The 17,917-nt window shown below is 35.0% G+C and overlaps 1 protein-coding gene across 1 annotated transcript in view; it reads left to right on the forward strand.

Moving 5' to 3' along the window:
• Window positions 1-17,917, forward strand: part of PCDH17 (protocadherin 17) — an 86,446-nt gene that overhangs the window by 9,982 nt on the left and 58,547 nt on the right. Inside the window, exons 2-3 of the mRNA XM_050907645.1 lie at window positions 17,230-17,288; window positions 17,444-17,616. Coding sequence (XP_050763602.1) covers window positions 17,230-17,288; window positions 17,444-17,616 — 232 coding nt within the window. The remainder of the gene's footprint in view (window positions 1-17,229; window positions 17,289-17,443; window positions 17,617-17,917) is intronic.

A 17,917-nucleotide genomic window follows, 5' to 3' on the forward strand; every position in this document is an offset into this window, starting at 1 on the left:
TGAGGAAAAATTCCTTGAGTTTAGGTGTTTAATTTGGTGTGTTTTTAAGGGGGCAACAAGGAGATTAACTAGTTGCTGGTTTTGTCAGTATGATGAGATGAAACGGAGTAGTGTACAGCCTGCCATAAATCTTAGCCAGGGTGCATTCTAAACCCTAGTAATATATTTGTCATGGCCTTTTTAGTGCAACCTTTGTTTTTTAGTCTGCTGTAGACATTTATTTTTTTTTAACAGAAGAAGATTCTGGATCAATTACTGTAAATCCTATGAGAAAGAAAAAATAGATAAATTATTAAGCATTTTAGATAAAATACTCAGTATTAAGTACTACATTCAAGAACAAGCAAATTCATATGAATGTCCCTGTTAATTAGGATATTAGGCAGTGCTTTAAATAACTTCCTTGAGCAGTCATATATTTTCTAGCTAAATCCCAAAGGCTGCTGATACAATTCCTGCTTATTAAGGTCACACGAGAACCGTCTCTTTCTTCTACTGAATTGCTTCCACTGGTTAGTGGTGTTACCTCTACAGAAAGGATAGCAGAAGATCAATTCATCTCCCTTGCTTGAGATGAGAAGATAGCTCCTTTTTTCATCTGGTGATGTGTCCTCAAAATTGAGGAGTCCCTCTACATGTAAAGATATGACTGCATAGTTTCAGCCAGTTATTAGTGTTACTCATACAGAGGGACAGCATAAAGATCAGTTTGCATCTCAGTTTTGTGCAGTGAGGGAATATCTCCTCTTTCAGCCCTCGAGACAATCAGTCCCATGTTGATCTATATTCAATTTAGTACGCTATAAGCGATCTAGGCAAGTAAAATCCTTCAAATGAACAGTATTTTATTTTAGCCATGGACCTTTCTGCTGGCTTTGTGATGTATGTATCAGATCAGAGTTCCTCTGGTTCATAACATACTTTTACCTGTAATAGAAAAGTTTCTAATTGCATACTGTTCTCTGCTGGGTGGTTGTGTGCTGCAGTCTCCGTGGTACGCCAAAGGAGGACTCTAAAGGGGAAAAGAAAAGTCTTGTTACAAGATACAAATGCATAATTTCTGCTGTGTGGGTGGGACCTCTGATCGATGCATTGTAAGTTCTTGCAGTGACAGACATGCGAAAGTAGTTTCAGGCAGTGTTTCAGACCATCTATTGATATATGTGTGACACGCTTGTATTTGCCTGTACTAGTTCTGGTGACACTATGATTACTGGTATTTGCAGTCCTTGCCCTGGAACACTTCCAGGCAGTTTTATTGTATTGAAATGGTTCTTACAGTTCATTGAGCATCCAGCATAACACTGCTGAATATGACTGGCGCGTTTGCATATATTTATTCAAAAAAAAATCAGGCAGTTAAACTGCATAATTATGGGAAAACGAATCATAACAATAAAAGACCATTTAAGTTAACAAGCTTTGTGATCAAAGGATAAATACAGGTTGGATAAATGAGACTCTAGATGTAACTAATCTACATAAATAGGCTTTGGTCTGATTAGAGGAAAGGAATATATTAAAATAATCTAAAGGTATTAAAAAAGCATTTTACTTCAGTACTTTTATAATGTCTAGTTTTATTTCATCATATTTTTAACATTTCTACTCAATAAAAATAGCTGTGTTCAGTGATAAACTACTTTTATGTATTTTTATTTCTTGATTAACAATGTTTACAGTGCAAAGAAAGTCTAAAGTAACACAACTAAACAAAAGTAACATCAGAAGTTTTCATTCTAGTTTGAATGCGTCGTGTGTCAAAAACCTTAAACATTTTTTAATGTCTTAATTTTAAAATTTTTAATGTTGCAATGTTTTTTGATTGATTTTTAATTAAAGAAAAACATTAAAGGGAACATTTAAAGGACAATTTCTTGTTTACTGTCTTTATCAGCAGAGAGCAGCCTTTGTAGTGTTTGAAAGCTGCTGCATTAAAAATCAATTTCAAGTCTTCAGAGCTATAAACTCTTGCTTGCTTTGTAGATATATACTGTTTTTAAAATCATTGGAAACATACTTGACAATTGAATTAAAAACAAAAGGTAAATAATGGCTTCATCAAAATTTGAAGGATTTTAATGTATTTTTAATAATAGCTAAAGGATTTTTTATAGAGAGCAGACAAGTGAATCACAATTTGTTCCTAAAGACAGTTGTATGTATTCTTTTATTAATAGAATTTTGTTTTAAACTTCTGTTGGTGTTATTCTGTTGTTTTTAATGAATTCCACGATTCAAACACAGAACATGTCAGTCAGTTTCTTTACTTACTATATTTCTGTCTCGTTCTTTGCTGATTGCTAAGCAACCACTTATGGTTAAGATTGTTTAGCTACAACTTGGTTTAAAAAAAAAGGTGAGCTGAAGTGGGCTAAACAAATTTTCATTAATTCTTAATGAAAATACTTACATTCTATAAAATTTTAAAGGTGACAAAGAAAAGAACATTGTTTTAATAACGCACCTCAGATTAAGCACTTGAGCTTTGTTCCTAATGGTATTGAGGAAAAGACTGTTTTTCCACAAATGGAGAAAGACCAGGATCATGTCCTTAATCAGTGCATAAGTAATTTTGAGGCCTATGAAAACTAACTTATATATGTGTAATTACATTAGTATTATGTCTTTCAAGGCATGAGCCTTAAAACAGTTATTCAGTGAATATTTTAATTTAGGTCAATAGAACCACTGAATTACATAGATCGCTTACAGGAGTGGAGTTGTTGATGTGCATAAGCATGTGCAGAATTCAACCCAGAATCTGTGAGTCTGTGTTAGTTGAACTGCTCCCTGTTGCTTTTCCCCTTTGCTTTAAAAACACTGCAAAGCTGCAAAAGCTGTTCGTTTCACTTAGCCTCCAACTGCATTCTCTAGTACTCTATTGAGATAGTCCTGATGTCTGAATATTTGATATTTTTGCTTTTTCGCATAGACTTGCATAATTTGATATGCAGATTTGAAGATCATAAAAACAATCCTGCTTTGATGATCATGAGCAAGATTATCCAGCCACAGCTGTAAAGTACCAAGTGTGTTCTTTTCTGATCTGTTCATCATTTCAGTGGATCAAATGACAATAAGAATATAGTGGAATTTAGAGTCCTTGGGAAATAACGAATTTAAAAGCCTTTTAAAAATGGCAGCCACAAAAGCTTAGAAACTATTTAAATTTCTAGACTGTGTCAGATAATATAACTGTGTGTATGAATGCATATGTGCAGATACATAGATGAGAGAGCAGCATGGATTCAAAAGAACTATCTAGCTGGATAAAAAACACCATTGACGACCAATGTGCATCTATTTTTTTTTTTTTTTAAATTGTGCATAATCTGTACATAGCTGTGTAACAGTGTTTTGGAAGATGCTGTCAATCCGCACCTTTTGCTGCGACCTAGAAAGCATCAAGTTTAGAGATAAATGCTGTTGTCATTTTTTTCCCGAGGCAAGAGCATAGGTAAGGAAGGACCTCATTTTCCGCTTCATGGTGGAAGTTATACATCTTGCTTAAAACTGTGTATTCTGCTATCAGACTTCGGGATTGAGCATAATGATGAAAAGGAGGTATAAGTCATGTGACATGTGAGAATAATCAGCACTCAATTGCTTCCATCAATGGTGTTTTAGATATTAAAAAGCACACGATAATTTGCATCTCGTAGCTCTGAGGCAAGAAACATATCAGTCAGCTTTGTAGCCATCAGGGGAAAAAGAGGGGAAAACAAAACGTTTTATGTTATTTCTTTCAATGCATAGTCTTCATTTTGTCTAAATCTGTAAAAATATTTTGTCTGTTTAAACCACCTGTAGCTTCTTTTCAGGCCTAACAGGATATAGTATTGCAAGGGGCAGAAGTAACTGGATGAATTTATTTTATTATTTATTCATTGGCCACCGTATATATGATCTTTCCCAACAGTATACATCTCATTATCGCAATAATATGATGGTTATGAAATAATAATTCCTTCAATCGTGAAATAACTCATTTTAAGTACTTTCCTATACTCATTTGTTTCAAACAGGCTTCCAGAATTTTGAAGAAAACTTTAATTTCAGTTCATTTAAAATATACGTGGACCACACACACTCTTTTCTTCATCCCCTGATACTGGCAAAGGAACCTTAGGAACAAGTAGCTAGATTCCAGATGTTGACCTACTTGTTAGTCTACTTTACTTGCATGAAAGTAAAGCAAGAGAAAGCTGTTTCTATTAAGCAAATGTATGCTTCAGGAATTTTGGTTAGTATTCGCAAAGATCTTTAGATAAAGATAAATTGCTTGCAGTCATACTGGTCTTGCTGATACCAGTAAATGAAGAAATAGGCATATATGTTGAATAGCTGTGGGAGGAGAAGAGTTTATTTAAAGGAAAGGTTTTGTTCTGATTTAAATTTTGAGCCATAGGTTTTCTATAGTATTTTATAATAAAGACAATTACATAGTAATTTGGGTTAGAATGCATGCCCAGTTCCCCATCTCAAAACCCAATTTGTTACTACCTGTGGCTATTTCTATTAAAAAAGAAATATAATTACTATGAGTCTCAGCAGTCTAAGAGTAAATTTTTGCAATTACAATACCTCCCTTGGGCAGATGTGTGAAAATGGCAGATTAATTCCTGCCAGTATCTGTCTATTCCTTGCACATTCTTAAGGTTGCTGGTAGCTTGGATTATCATTATATTGGTGCTGTTTGTTATGCTGTGGTTAAGGTTAAAGTAGCAATCCTATTATAAACCTTTAGGAGTAGGGCTCTATACCATTTCCTTGGAAAGTCTCTATGCTAAGGTTTGATACACAAAGTCCTAAGAGTAAGATCCTAATTCTATTTTCATGGAAAGTGAATGAGTTTGCTCTTGATCTTAGCATATTTTAGAAAGGCATTTTGTATTTTATTACTTTATGCCTGAGAAGATCTGAACAAAAACAACAAAAAACCCCAAGTTTACTCATTCTTAGGAATTTACGGTGAACTTAATAAAGTTGCATGTGAACTGAAGACCGTATAGTAGTCCCTTAGTATTGTATGGCTTTTGTTTTATTCCCAATGGCACAATGGCGTGTTTGTTTAGAAAGAAGCACCAGTAAGTTGATGGCCCGAAATTATGTAAATTAACAACTTTCCATGGAAATAATCTAATTCATCTCCTAATGAGCTTTTCTACCCAAAAACAAGTTTTGAAGGCATATGTGTAGAAGAATTGCATGCAAAGGCTCTGCTCCTGGAGATCACTCTCTGCAGCTAAGCACCTAACTCCATGTTGAATTCCAGTGAAGTTGGAAGTTGGTGTGGCTTCATGAGGGCTCATGATCCACCTGCAGGGAGCAGCATTAGTCTGTGTTACACATTATCCAGTTTGAATATTTAGGAAGAGCAGTGTGAACAGTCTTAAGTTATTTTTTTCCCTTCGCATGAGTTTTTTTTTGGAATTTCTTGCGCTCTACCTGTTGTATTTTCATTTCTTTTCCCGTTTTGAAAGAGGCTTCCCCACATACACACTTCTTCTGAGTGTTGGCTTGGGGACTTTTGTGATGTGGACATTATTTAGAGAAGGTTGCATTAACTATTTTCTTTGACAGATCATGACTAAAAAAAAAAAAAAAAATTAAAATATATATGCATCCTTCAGTTGCCATTGCATGCATTCCGCTTTGAAAAAAGTGCTCACATGCTGGGTGAGCATCCTGCTAATTAGATGCAGAGGAAAATCCATAATTTAGTCACTGTATTCTAACTAACCCCTCAGTCAAATATTAACATTCATGTTCAGTCTCTCTATCCCTGGTGAAACTTGCAGCCGTGTGCTAGATGTTTACAAACCAACACTGGTTTGGAGTAGAAAGAAGACTTTTCCTAACCCTGGAATCTTTGCAGAGAACATTTCTTATGTGGATCTTCTTTATTTTAACAGCAAAATCTGATTTCAGAGTCTCGATATGGCAAGCTGTAATGAGAGGGGTAATCCAGAACATTTTTTTCCCAGACTTTTAAGAATTTACAGGTCATAGTCAGCCTTTAAATACCCATGAGCTTATAGATTACCTGTGGCAATCTCTAGATAAATGGGTGTTGTGTTCTAGATGAAGTGATCCTATCGAGAAAGATAACTATTTTTTTTGCTTGTTCTGAATCAACTTAACATAGAGTCCTGTATGAAGACATTGCAGTAGGTTAACATTGAAGTGACAGAGTTGTGGATGGATATACAAAGCCCTATAGCAGAAAGGCCTTATTTTTTCTGTCCAAGCCTACTTGACCACTGCTACTATATTCATGGTGTATTCGACCAAACTTTCCATTTTATGAGGTACCTCATCATAGACACATGACTGTTATGGCTTTAAAACATATTTAGGGACAGAACCTCTTGCTAAATTTGTGCAAGCCTAAATTATTTATCTTATGTCACAAATAATAAATCAACTCATCACCATTTTACAGTTGAAAATCTCCTTGCACAGGCATGTGAGGCTGTAAAGTTTGATGATCTACTATTCTGTCATAAATTCAGCCATTATTTTGGCAGCATATTTAGTGGTGTGTCTTTTTCTAGTGCTAAGAGGAAATAATTATGCCAAGGTATTTGTGTGAACGTAGGGCTTTGTATCCTGTCACAAAATGTTTATAGAATACCTTGTTGGGGATTTTTAACAAAATGTTGAAATAAAGAGTTGCATGACTTAAATAAGAAATTACACAGAAGGTAATAGTGTAAGTAAGTTTTAACATCCGTGATTTTGTTCCTAATTCCTAAGGAATTTAAGGGAATCATTGCTTTTCTGGGGAAGGATTTTAGGAAGAGAAAGGGGATAAGGTTGCAGCTTTAAAGGAAAGGAGGTGATCTAGATTTACGTCTGTTCTTCTGACCGTCACCTAGGAAGAAAGCTTCAGTGTTCCTCTTTGTGTGTGTTTTCTGTGCAGGCAGTGTGGCTTCAGAACCAAGTCCTGCTTTATCTTTGTTGCTAATTTTTTTCACTCTGTAGGGAAGAAACATAGAACTGGAGTCTTGTGCCACATACAGTGTTTGCTGCCTAGCTAATCACCTTTCCCTGTCACTGCCATTACAAATCTGTTTAAATGCTGTCCATAGAGAAGACCATATGCTGGGATAAAGGAATATTACATTTAAGAGTTTCTTCTCATTTTCTATCACTATTGTAATCTTCTTCCTGCTCCTTTACAGCTTTCTTCAGCATACAACATATGTATCTGTGGGAATGTAGCACGCTATGTAAAGACTCGCTTATCCCGTAATTGAAGTAAGCAGACTGATCCAAGGGCTATTGAAACCAATTTGAAAACACCCATTGATTTCAGTGGACCTCAGGTCATGGCTTGTGGGAGTTTTATTGTTGCCTTTAGGGAGAGTACGGGTTGGACAGAAGAAGGTAAACATAGTGGATAGATGTTAACACAAACTTAACAGTTGTAAAATATCCAGTGTCTCTGTTTCCCCTTACTAAATATTATGAGTACAAAACAATTTGTCAGTGTTAAAAGGCCATAATTTGATCTCCTTCTCCACCATATAGTACTGCAGTGTTTATAAGCTTTTATCTGTTCAGAAAACATTTGTGATTTGTTGCTTTTAAAAACAGGAAAACAGCAGTGGTAAGAATAGGACACATTCTACAACACTTACTGTCTTCACTGGGAATTCCTGCTGAGTAAGAGCTTTCAGATATGTCTCTAAATTAAAAATAAAATGCCAGGGCCTCACAGTTGCACGGTAGAATCTGTGTGCATGAAAGAAAGAAAGAAAAGATAAGGTTGTTTTCATACAGAAAAAAGTGTTCTAAACACAAGGAGAGAAAAACTTTTTTTTAAATTATAACAAATACTTTGATCATCTCCTTAAATTTCAGGGCACTATTTTTTTAAGTTTCCCTCTAATTTTAATGTCTCAATTTCTAGACTTCATATTTAACATGTAGATTGGAATGAAAAATCGAAAAACCACAAATGCTGTGAAAGATACACTCCCAAATGTATTGTTATTTTGAGTTCATGGTATGATATTCTTAGAATACGCTGGATATTGTGATAAGTGCAGATTTCATTCTAGTTAGCTAATTGTAGTTGAGTCTGTTATGCAGTAAACAGAATATCTGTTAGGTAGGTAGACTCAACATGGTGGGAGCCATAGATAAAAGGTGCATTAAAGCGTTTCAAATTCAATCATTAGGTTTCATTGCACCCATCTGCTACCAGAAAATATAATTGGCAACTTGATTCATTGACCTTTAACTGTCATTTTGGACCATGTTTTTTAAAATCCATATTTTCAAGTTAGACCTAGAGAGTTAATTTGATAAGAGAATGCCCAGTACATTTTAATGCAATTACTTTTTTCTTTTTTCTTTCTTTTTAAGCAAAAGTTTTTTTTAATATAATCAGGTTTAATGGTCTGTTGTATATTCTCCTAATCTAGTCAAAGTAGTTATTTAATATTGAATGTGGTTAAAAGCAACTAATGTTCAACTTCATTAAGGCTTCTATTAAATAGAAGGCTTGCTGAACTTCTACTGTTTTTTTATGCACGAACTACTACCTCTTATTAATTATTTCCAGGGGTTTCTGTTACACTAGAATTATACTTACAAGCTTCAGCTCACCAAGGTTATACAGCACAGCACAAGGGCTAAATAAGCATTGAAATTGTGGAGTGTTTCCTATTTTGTTCCTAAAATGTGTTTTATCTCTTTCCTTTTATTTTCCGGAGCAGATATTATCTTGTGCAGGTAGGGTGGAGTGCATACATCTCTTAGCAGTTCTGTATGTGTGGCACACAAGTAGACTGTCTTATAAAATAATACCGTTACTTAGAGCAAGCAGGAAACATAACATGATAAATGAGGATGATTTAATGTTTTCTCAGCAAAGGTAAACAATTATACTATTCTGTCATCTGAAGTTTACGTAATGGACAAAAGTGATTACACGTGTTTCTTTACACAACAGGATACAATTCCTGAAATATTTATGTAAAATAGAGACAGATGTATGTAACCTAACCTTATAATCCCATTTTACAGCTTTCCAAAATACTGGGGAGCTCGATAAATAGGAAGCCGGTTATATTGGCAGTATAATTCCATTAATAGGATTTGGATTTGCCTTATTGACAAGCCAGTACTGTTAATATGATCCAGTATATTAAATTGACAGGAAAACTGGAGCAATAGAATGTATCTGCAGCCTAATTGACAGGGAACCTCTTTCAAAAGGTTCTTAATGTGGTTTTTATTGACAGAGTAGCTTCAGTAAGTACATATCATTGGTGAACAGTGTAAATATATTGGATACAACTGTACTAGCAGATTCAGGTGAAGTAGTTATTGTTCTGTTTTCCCATACTTCCATCTTTACTTTGATATAAGTTGTATCAAGCTCTCTCGTAAGATCTTCACAAATGCCTCTTAAAGCACCAGTCTAACCACACTGCTTACAGGCGTTTGACAAGTTGTGAATTATTTTAAATGTGTTCATCATTTTTAAATGAATAGAGGCAATACAGAGCAATGCAATAATGTGCCATGAATTTCATTATGTTTATTTATTGACACTGTGATAGCAGAAGCAGAGCTATTGTACTTTCAGCTCGAGCTCTTTATGTGGTGTGATGTTTGGCACCTCTTCCTACGTTCTGATCTTGCACCTTCTCCAAAAAGTAGTTCATCTTAAGAGCTCATATTACAATTACTTTTTCCTAGTCCCATTTGTCACCTTTCCACATTCTTTTCCCAGACCACGCTAATTTCATTAGATGCTTACATTTCGTGTTTCTCCAGCGCAAAATAAAATGAGACTCAGAAACCTGAAACCATTGTGAAACAAACAGTAGTTTGAGTTTGGTCTGGAAAATCTTCTTGATTCCCTTTTCAGTAGAAGGAAGTTTTGGGTTCAGCTTCCACACTTTTTCCTAGTCCCATCTTTCTGAGAGAGAGAAGTCTGCCCTTAAACACATATCCTACATCTGCTCTGGCAGAGGAGTTGAAGGCTTTTGTTAAGCTGACTTCCCCGCCGACAAGGAAGCAAACTTGTTCCTGAAAGGCTTCAATCTTTTATTTCATATAAAAAAATCTGCTCAGGGTCTGGTCTCACCCCATCTTTTGAGTGTCTTTCAAGTCTACTTTTTTACCAGGGTCACTTAAAAATATGTCTCTCTGTAGTGACCTTTTTAGCTTCCTCAGTCTTCAGTCTCGGTGCAACCATCAATGAGGTGAGAGGAAGCTTGACTGGGCCTTGTGACTTCTAATCTTTGCACTGTGTTAAATCCCTACAGTCTAGGCTTCAGTCTTCTTTTGTAGCTTGCGCATTGCAGAGTAAACTCTTGTAAAAATTTAAGAAATAATTGTTTTCATTAAGCCAGTAGTACAAATACAACTGAAATATCTGCAATACCTTAATATGAAAGCTTAAGCAATAAGTCAACAATAATTTTTTTTTGGTAACAAATACAGTACTTGCTAAGAGAAAATAGTACATGGACTAGGCATTCATATGGGGACAATCTGCATTCCTTCACTTACAGGAAAAGATGGTAGTCTTTGTCCCCAGAGTTTCACTTTTCAGAAGTCACTCTGTGCATTTGACTGAATAGGTCAGGACCTCTTTCCCTCACAGGTTTGCTTTTCTCATTCAAGACAAAGAGAAAACACGAGCCACCAACACTTCAGTAAAGAGTACAGCAGCCTAGTGAACGATATTGCCTTGTGCATCTGACTGTTTTTGTTGCCCTGTGTTTTTAATGTGCTTTTGAAGAATGTTGCATATGTCAGAAATTCACATAAACACGCTGTAGGTCTTTTAACACCAAAATACACATTTTGCAGCAAGTGTGAAACTTCCCAAATATGTACATGTCATATAAATTATGTCTCAAAAACATTTTCAAAAGAATGAGAGTGGAGAGCACATATTAAGACAAGATTTGTTAAAACAGCCTATTTAATTTTGTCCTTCAAAAAGGTAGAATAACTTATTAGAAGGTTACGCCCAGTTGTTTTTTTTTTTTGTTTTGTTTTGCTATTGGGCTTATACATATTCTTAATGAAGTAAGTCTTGTGAAATCAAAACCTGCTACTTCAGGCTAAATATATACACTCACTGGTAGTCTAAACTGAAGAGTCTTTGTGAAAAATTGTACTATGTTGAATCCAAACTGTTCCTAACGAAATGAAGACAATTGTCTGCTCTTTCAAAACTAGATTTGGCAGAATACAATTCTTTTGTCTTCAAAAGTGATTGCCATTATGTACGATCTTTGTTTCATGGGGGAAGGGTGAATACTTGGAATTAAGCTTTTCAAGAAAATACACAGAAGATGCTTGAGTTAGATATTAAGTAGCAGTCTGATAAAGGGGAGAGATGTTTAATTTCATTTTTGCATTTAATGTTTAATTAAAAAGAAGTTAGAGTCAGCAAAGATATTTTGCTTTATTATAGTTCCAGGTATGAACACCTACATAAAACGGAGTTGCATTGAATCATTTCTGAAAATGTGATACTTGTTCTTGTAATCCTGAGAAAAAATTATGAATATTCTAGTAGTTTAATATTCATAAATCTGATTAATGTCTAAGTCCTTTTTTTTACATTTGAGAATACATCTTTCCCTAATATGACAATTATTTCTGGGCATAATTTGTCAAGAATACTTAAATATTGCATTTCTCTCTCTCCCCCCCCACCTTTTTCTCTTTCACTTTCTCTGTCTTTTTCTTTGTTGTCATATTGATATTAAGATTTTTTTATTAGGAGAGAGACCTGTCCAATTGAAAACTTTTTCTTTTATTTTTCTCTAATTTTATTCAAACAGTATGGAATACACCAAAGATTGATAGAAATCTTCAGAATTGTGGTGTAACAAAGATTTTGATTAAAAAGAAAAAAAAAGGAAAATAGCTAGGAACCTCTGATTTTTAATAACTAGCCTGCTTTTTTATAGGAATTCTTGAAAGCAGAAGCCTTGTGAAGTCCTCTGTAATTGTCTTACTGAGCAACAGTAGAATCCTTGAAATCTGATTGATTAATATGGGGCTGTAATTTTAATCCTGACTTTTTTTTTTTTAATATATATGTGTGCAGAGCCACAGTGGTACTCCTTCTTATTTATGAAAATATCAAAACATTTCAACAGAAGTAAACACATATACCTTGTGAACATGAACTTATGGGGAAAAAAAAAAAGGAAAAGAGATTAATGTAGCCCATTGCTAAAAATATTCCCCATAATTCATTGTGTAATGCTTTGCCCAGGCTGGTTCAAACTGCTTCCAGTGATGAAGCTTTCACTTTTTTTTTTTTTCTTCTTATGAGATTATTTAAGGTTAATGGATCCTATGAGGAATTTGTTTCTGATACTCTGTTCTTGGCCATAATTTTTCATTTTCCTTTCTCTAAGTGAAAATTTTGGAAATCATAGCCGTTCTAGAATTAATTAGTAGAACCTTAACTGTTGACTTTCAAACTTCTGAATGGTTTTATTTTGAATTTATAAAATTTGGTATTCCAAATTCATTATATGAGAGCAATACTTAGCAACAATTGTAGTTTATCTAGGCCCCCGTGTGGTCTTAATACGCAAGCCCTAACATGTGTAATAGAATTAATGGTTTTATAGACAGCTTACAATAGCACTTGAAGGATGTCCTACATGTTGTCCATGTAAACACTGGCCAGTAAATGATTCTTCAAGTCACATTATTAGACTGTAGCAATTATATTGTCACATCTGAAACTCCATACCAGTAGAAGTGTATTTTGCACAGGTTTAATTTGCCTGTTCTTTTACTTTCCTCCTCCTCAACTCCCCGATGAAAAAGGTAACATAATCAAACTGTAAGATATTTTCTGAAAGGTAGTAACCCTCTTTTTAAAATTTTGGTAGCTTTTGAAAGGTTTATATGCATTCTGATCTCTTTCAAAATGGCATTTTTTATGACCTTCATCCTTCTGAGAAAGCTGTATTAAACGTGTGTACAGAAATCCTCAGGATTTTTTCTGCAACATCGCAGTAATGGCAGTGTTCCATACTAGGACAGATAGATGGAAGAAAGTATTTTTAAGGGGCCATTGTAACCACTGTGAAAAAGTATGTTTGTTGGATGGTTAACAGCATACTCTCATTGGAAATGAACTGGTTCCGCTAATCTGTGAAAATGAGGCATGATACCAGGACCTCTTCTCTAGGGGAGCTATGGACATTTAGGTTGACATCGCAGATTTTAATTCTCCAGTATCTAACCAGGGAAGCAGACAGTTCTGCTTTTGCTTTAGTTTTAGAGAGCATTTGTCCCAGTATGTTTTTCTTCCTACTGAAGAACTTGTCTCTTAGTAGTTGGTGACCTAATTGATACTCCAGCTCTCAACCTTGAATCACAGAGACAGAAAACACGTCTTTACTATTTAACTCCGGTGACTTTTAGAGATGGATTTTTTCTGGGGGTTTTCTTGGGGGAGGGGGAGGGTGGAGCTTGTTTCATTTTGTTCTTCAGGAGGTTAACAGCGCTGTCATTTGAGTAATTTTTGGTTATTTATCAGGAGATTGTAATTCCATGTAATTCACTTCTGATATGATGCATCTTAATTTAGCTATTACACTGAACATCTTGCTGGTCATCTAGGTTCCCCTATAGTTATTGGTGAAAGTCATTTCCAGGAGCAGTATGTACCTAAAGCTAGATGCCCAAAATGGGACGAATTATCTTGTATGTCTCTAATGCTTATAGAGGGATCTTAGCTGATTAGCTTAGAGTAGATAACTAGCTTTTAGATGGTTATCTGCAGGTGAACTGAAACCTACTTTAAAACTGGAGGCAAACAGAGAGGCATGGTGGTTCTGATTTCCTAGAAAGGGCTGTGTACCCAGAGAAGAACAAAGAGTTTATTTGCTGTTGATAGATTTTTAAAGTAGCACTCATTTCTTAGAGTTACAGCTATGCAGTGTAAAGAGGTATGACTAATGCATGAGCTGAAATGTGTAATATCACTTCCATAGACGTTAAAGTGTAAAAATTTTAAGTATATGACCTCTCACTTCAACTGGGATTAAAAAAAAAAAAAGTGTTTAAGGGAGTTAGACATTCATATTTCTCTGTAATCCGTTGTGAAGTGGATGCTTACCTTTCTAAGATTCCTCTAAACTGCCTAGCATTAAAATTAAATGTTTGTTTATTATCACAGTTCTTGTATAGATATTATCATACATGAAGCAATTCTCTCTTTGCTGCCTGTATCTCGGAGTGCTCTGTTACAGCTCAACACAAGCATTATATTTTCATAGTTCATAGGAGAAGGTCTAATGCTTTTAGAGCAGAAGGAAAAGAATTCAACTCTGAGCTCTGTGGCTGTATATGGTTATCAAGTATTTACATTTGTTCCTTTGCAACAATGAGCTCACTGTAACATGGCACCCAACTGTTTGTATTACTGCAAAATACAATATGAAGGAAATTGGTCAAATTATTATTGAGTTAAAGGTCATTAATGATTACCATAAATACAGAACTTCTCAGAAGCAGCTCCCATTTTTAGGATGGCAGCTAAGCTGTGGTCATAACTTCTATTTTAAAATTTATATCTTGGCTAGTCCAGGGTGTGCAAAATGCTTTTTTTGCTATGAAAAAGCAAAAACAAAAGGTATGACCAGTTCTTACTGTAGTCCAGTTTATAGATAAGTTCTTAGCATCGTCTTTAAGGAGGTGCTATAATTAATTCCAGGGCAAAGGTCCGACTTTTCTAATGGCAGAGAATTGATGAAAAGGCAGTTTATAGCAGGCATTTTGCCTGACAATGACTTGAAAAATGGAAATGTTGATTCTAGTAGCAGCTGTGTTTAGGAGGAGGCAGATGTCTTACATAAGTAAAAGCATAAGGTCAGTTTTCCTGGGCATCTACAGTTGAGATATTAGACCTAGAAAATAGACATGAGTTCTGCAATTGTAAAGGTTTATCTGGGTTGAGAAGTATTGGGCTCTGTGGGTGTCACAATGATTATATGCGTATATATATATGAGGTAGATTTGCTGCACACAAGAGAGATATTAGCTTACAATTTGCGACAAGAAAAGAATAAACGGCAGAATTAAGGCTGCTTCCAAAATATGATGCGCTATATTTAAGAGATTACATATAAGAATGCTGAAATATTTATCTTTATGCCTCCATCTCTTCCTTTTTTTTTTTAATGTTTGTTTTTTTAACTTGAAACATGTTAAAAGTTAAGACAAGCTTTTATTCTAATTGTATATATTAAAACCAGGATCTTGTCTGGTTTTAAGTGCAAAGCACTAAACTACCCCCTAATTGAAGTGGCCAGATTTTAAAAAGTTTGGATGCCTGTAGCTGAAATCATCAGCTTCTGAAAAGCTGACTTGGAAAAGCAGTGACACAACACTGAGTTTGATGTCCCAGATCTTCAGAATTCTTCTTCTGTAATACAGCGTATCATTTGCATTTCTTAGGCAGTATTTAAGAACTTTCATAAGCCCATCTTTTAATAATGCTGCCGAAGAACAAGTCTCTAGTTGGACATAAACACCCAGATTTCCAAATTATGTGCAATTTTGATATGATAAAAAATCATTTAGAATTGTAAGTATAGGTGCTTCATGCTATATTTTGAAAACAGACAAGTAAAAACTGATTCTGTCATACAGTTTATCATAAAAGAACATTCACTGATAAAACATCAGATTATTTTTGTAATGACATATACAATGCTATGCACTCCACAGCTTAAATTAGAAACAGCTTCAAAATGTGAACACAATGTGTGTTATAATCCTGATTTTTGAACCAAGGTATTTAACTAGAAACAAGGAGGTACAGTGTAAATTGACTTCATACATGCCGAACAGAAGATAATTCTTCATCTTCTGTCCCTTCCCTAAATTACACAAGATATCCATGGTATATAAGCACATCTATTTCACGTGTACCTTGAGAGCGGCAGGTGGTACCTATTGTCTGTTGCAAACAGCAGCGGCTGTTGAATTTCAGAAGTAACTTCATGCATCTTTTCCAAGCTCCAATATTCCAACCGTACAAGAGGTAGCAAATATTTCTAATTACCACCTACCTATAAAACCAAAACAAAGCTAAAAAAATGGAGTGGAGAGTGGCAGGGAAAAACAAGTATCTTAGAGACCAGTCACTTGTGTAAACACTTGTTGTGCAACATTAAACCTTACCTTGGGCCTTCTGCTCCATTAATTGAGCGCTGCCTGTGTTACCGATACTGATATGCTAGATGCTGTTGCAAAACTCATAGCTGCTGCGAAGCATAGTGGTGTGATATGAAGTGATGCAGAAAACAGTAGAAGCTCTGTCGCTAGGTCAGCTGCAAGAAGTGACGTGTGTGAATGTACAGTATATGGAGTTTTGTGAAAGATGCAGTCTCTCTTTCTCCCAAAGAACTTCAGCTGATGATACAAGGGGAATTCAGTTCCCTTTGGCAGGACTCCATGTTGGTCTGGATGCTGTAAATACTTCTGCTTCTACAGTTACTTAGCTCATACTGCTAAAAATATACTCATGACAGACTTAATGAAACTATCTTCTTTTAAAAACTACTTGTCTACAACAATCATTTAATGTTCTTGTTTGCATGTGTGGTTCTCATTATTCTGACATAGCTATTAATACTGATGAAAATTAAAGAGAGAAAATTTTCTTACTTGCGCTTTTCCAGTAGCATTTAAGAAACCCCACAGCTAATCAGCCATAAATTTTCTTGATTTTTTTGTTTATTTTTTTCAATTCAAGAGTAATATAGCAATATATGAAATTGTATTACAGCAGTAAGGGCTTCAGAATCCCAGTAGATGATGTAATTATGGTTAAAAATCAGTATTATTGAATAATTCACTTTTGTAATACGCAAAAGTAATTTTTTCTCTCATTTTCAATAACCATCAGTCTTAATATCTAACTAATGAAAAAACATAAACAGTGTCATCTGTCAGGTTACTAACAGAGAATGCCACTTATTGGAGCCTCATTGTTTACTTTAGCAGGTAATTTGTGGACCGGAATCATTTAATTGTTCTGAGCACATAATTACATGCCAGCATTTTCCAATTTAATTAAAATGTACAAATCTGAAGATTAAGGGAATTTTTGAATTATTAATCATTTCTCCTCTAGGAAATCTTGTTGCTCTGCAGGAGATTTGTCCAGTGTACAACTATACGTATTTTTTTCCTTCTCTTTCACAGACAGACAATTTTCCCGCAGAGCCCAATTACATGGGCAGCAGGCAGCAGTTTGTTCAAAGGTAAGGCCTATTAAATAACTTTCTCGGCTTCCCCATTTGCATTCTTGTCAAAATTGCTTTGCCAGAGAGTACAATTCAACTTAGAACAAGTAAATACAACTCTCTCTCTCTCTTTTCTTTCTTTTTTTTTTTTTTTTTTTAAATATGTATTTCAGTAGCTCCACGTTCAAGGATCCAGAAAGAGCCAGCTTGAGGGACAGCGGGCATGGGGACAGTGATCAGGCTGACAGTGACCAAGACACTAACAAAGGCTCCTGCTGTGACATGTCTGTTAGGGAGGCACTCAAGATGAAAACTACTTCAACTAAAAGCCAGCCACTTGAACAAGGTGAGTGAAGCCTCCAATGCTTACAAAAGCGTGGAGTTTAAGCTGTCATTATAAACCTATTAGTATTGCAGTTACAGTTTATCAGGGTGGAATAGCCCACTGATAATACTATCAGAGAAAACAGTAAATCTTGTAGCTAGCCCAGAGCAAAGAACACTCAGTATCTTTCAGAATGAACATGAAATGAAACCGCAAGTACCAAAGTAGATTAAAAAAAAAAAGAAAAAAAAATTAGTACTTTTCTAAAATGATTAGAATATACTTTATCTCCGCTGGCTTTGACTGTGATATATTATACACA

This window comes from Gymnogyps californianus, chromosome 1 (assembly GCF_018139145.2).
Source record: "Gymnogyps californianus isolate 813 chromosome 1, ASM1813914v2, whole genome shotgun sequence".
NCBI lineage: Eukaryota > Metazoa > Chordata > Aves > Accipitriformes > Cathartidae > Gymnogyps > Gymnogyps californianus.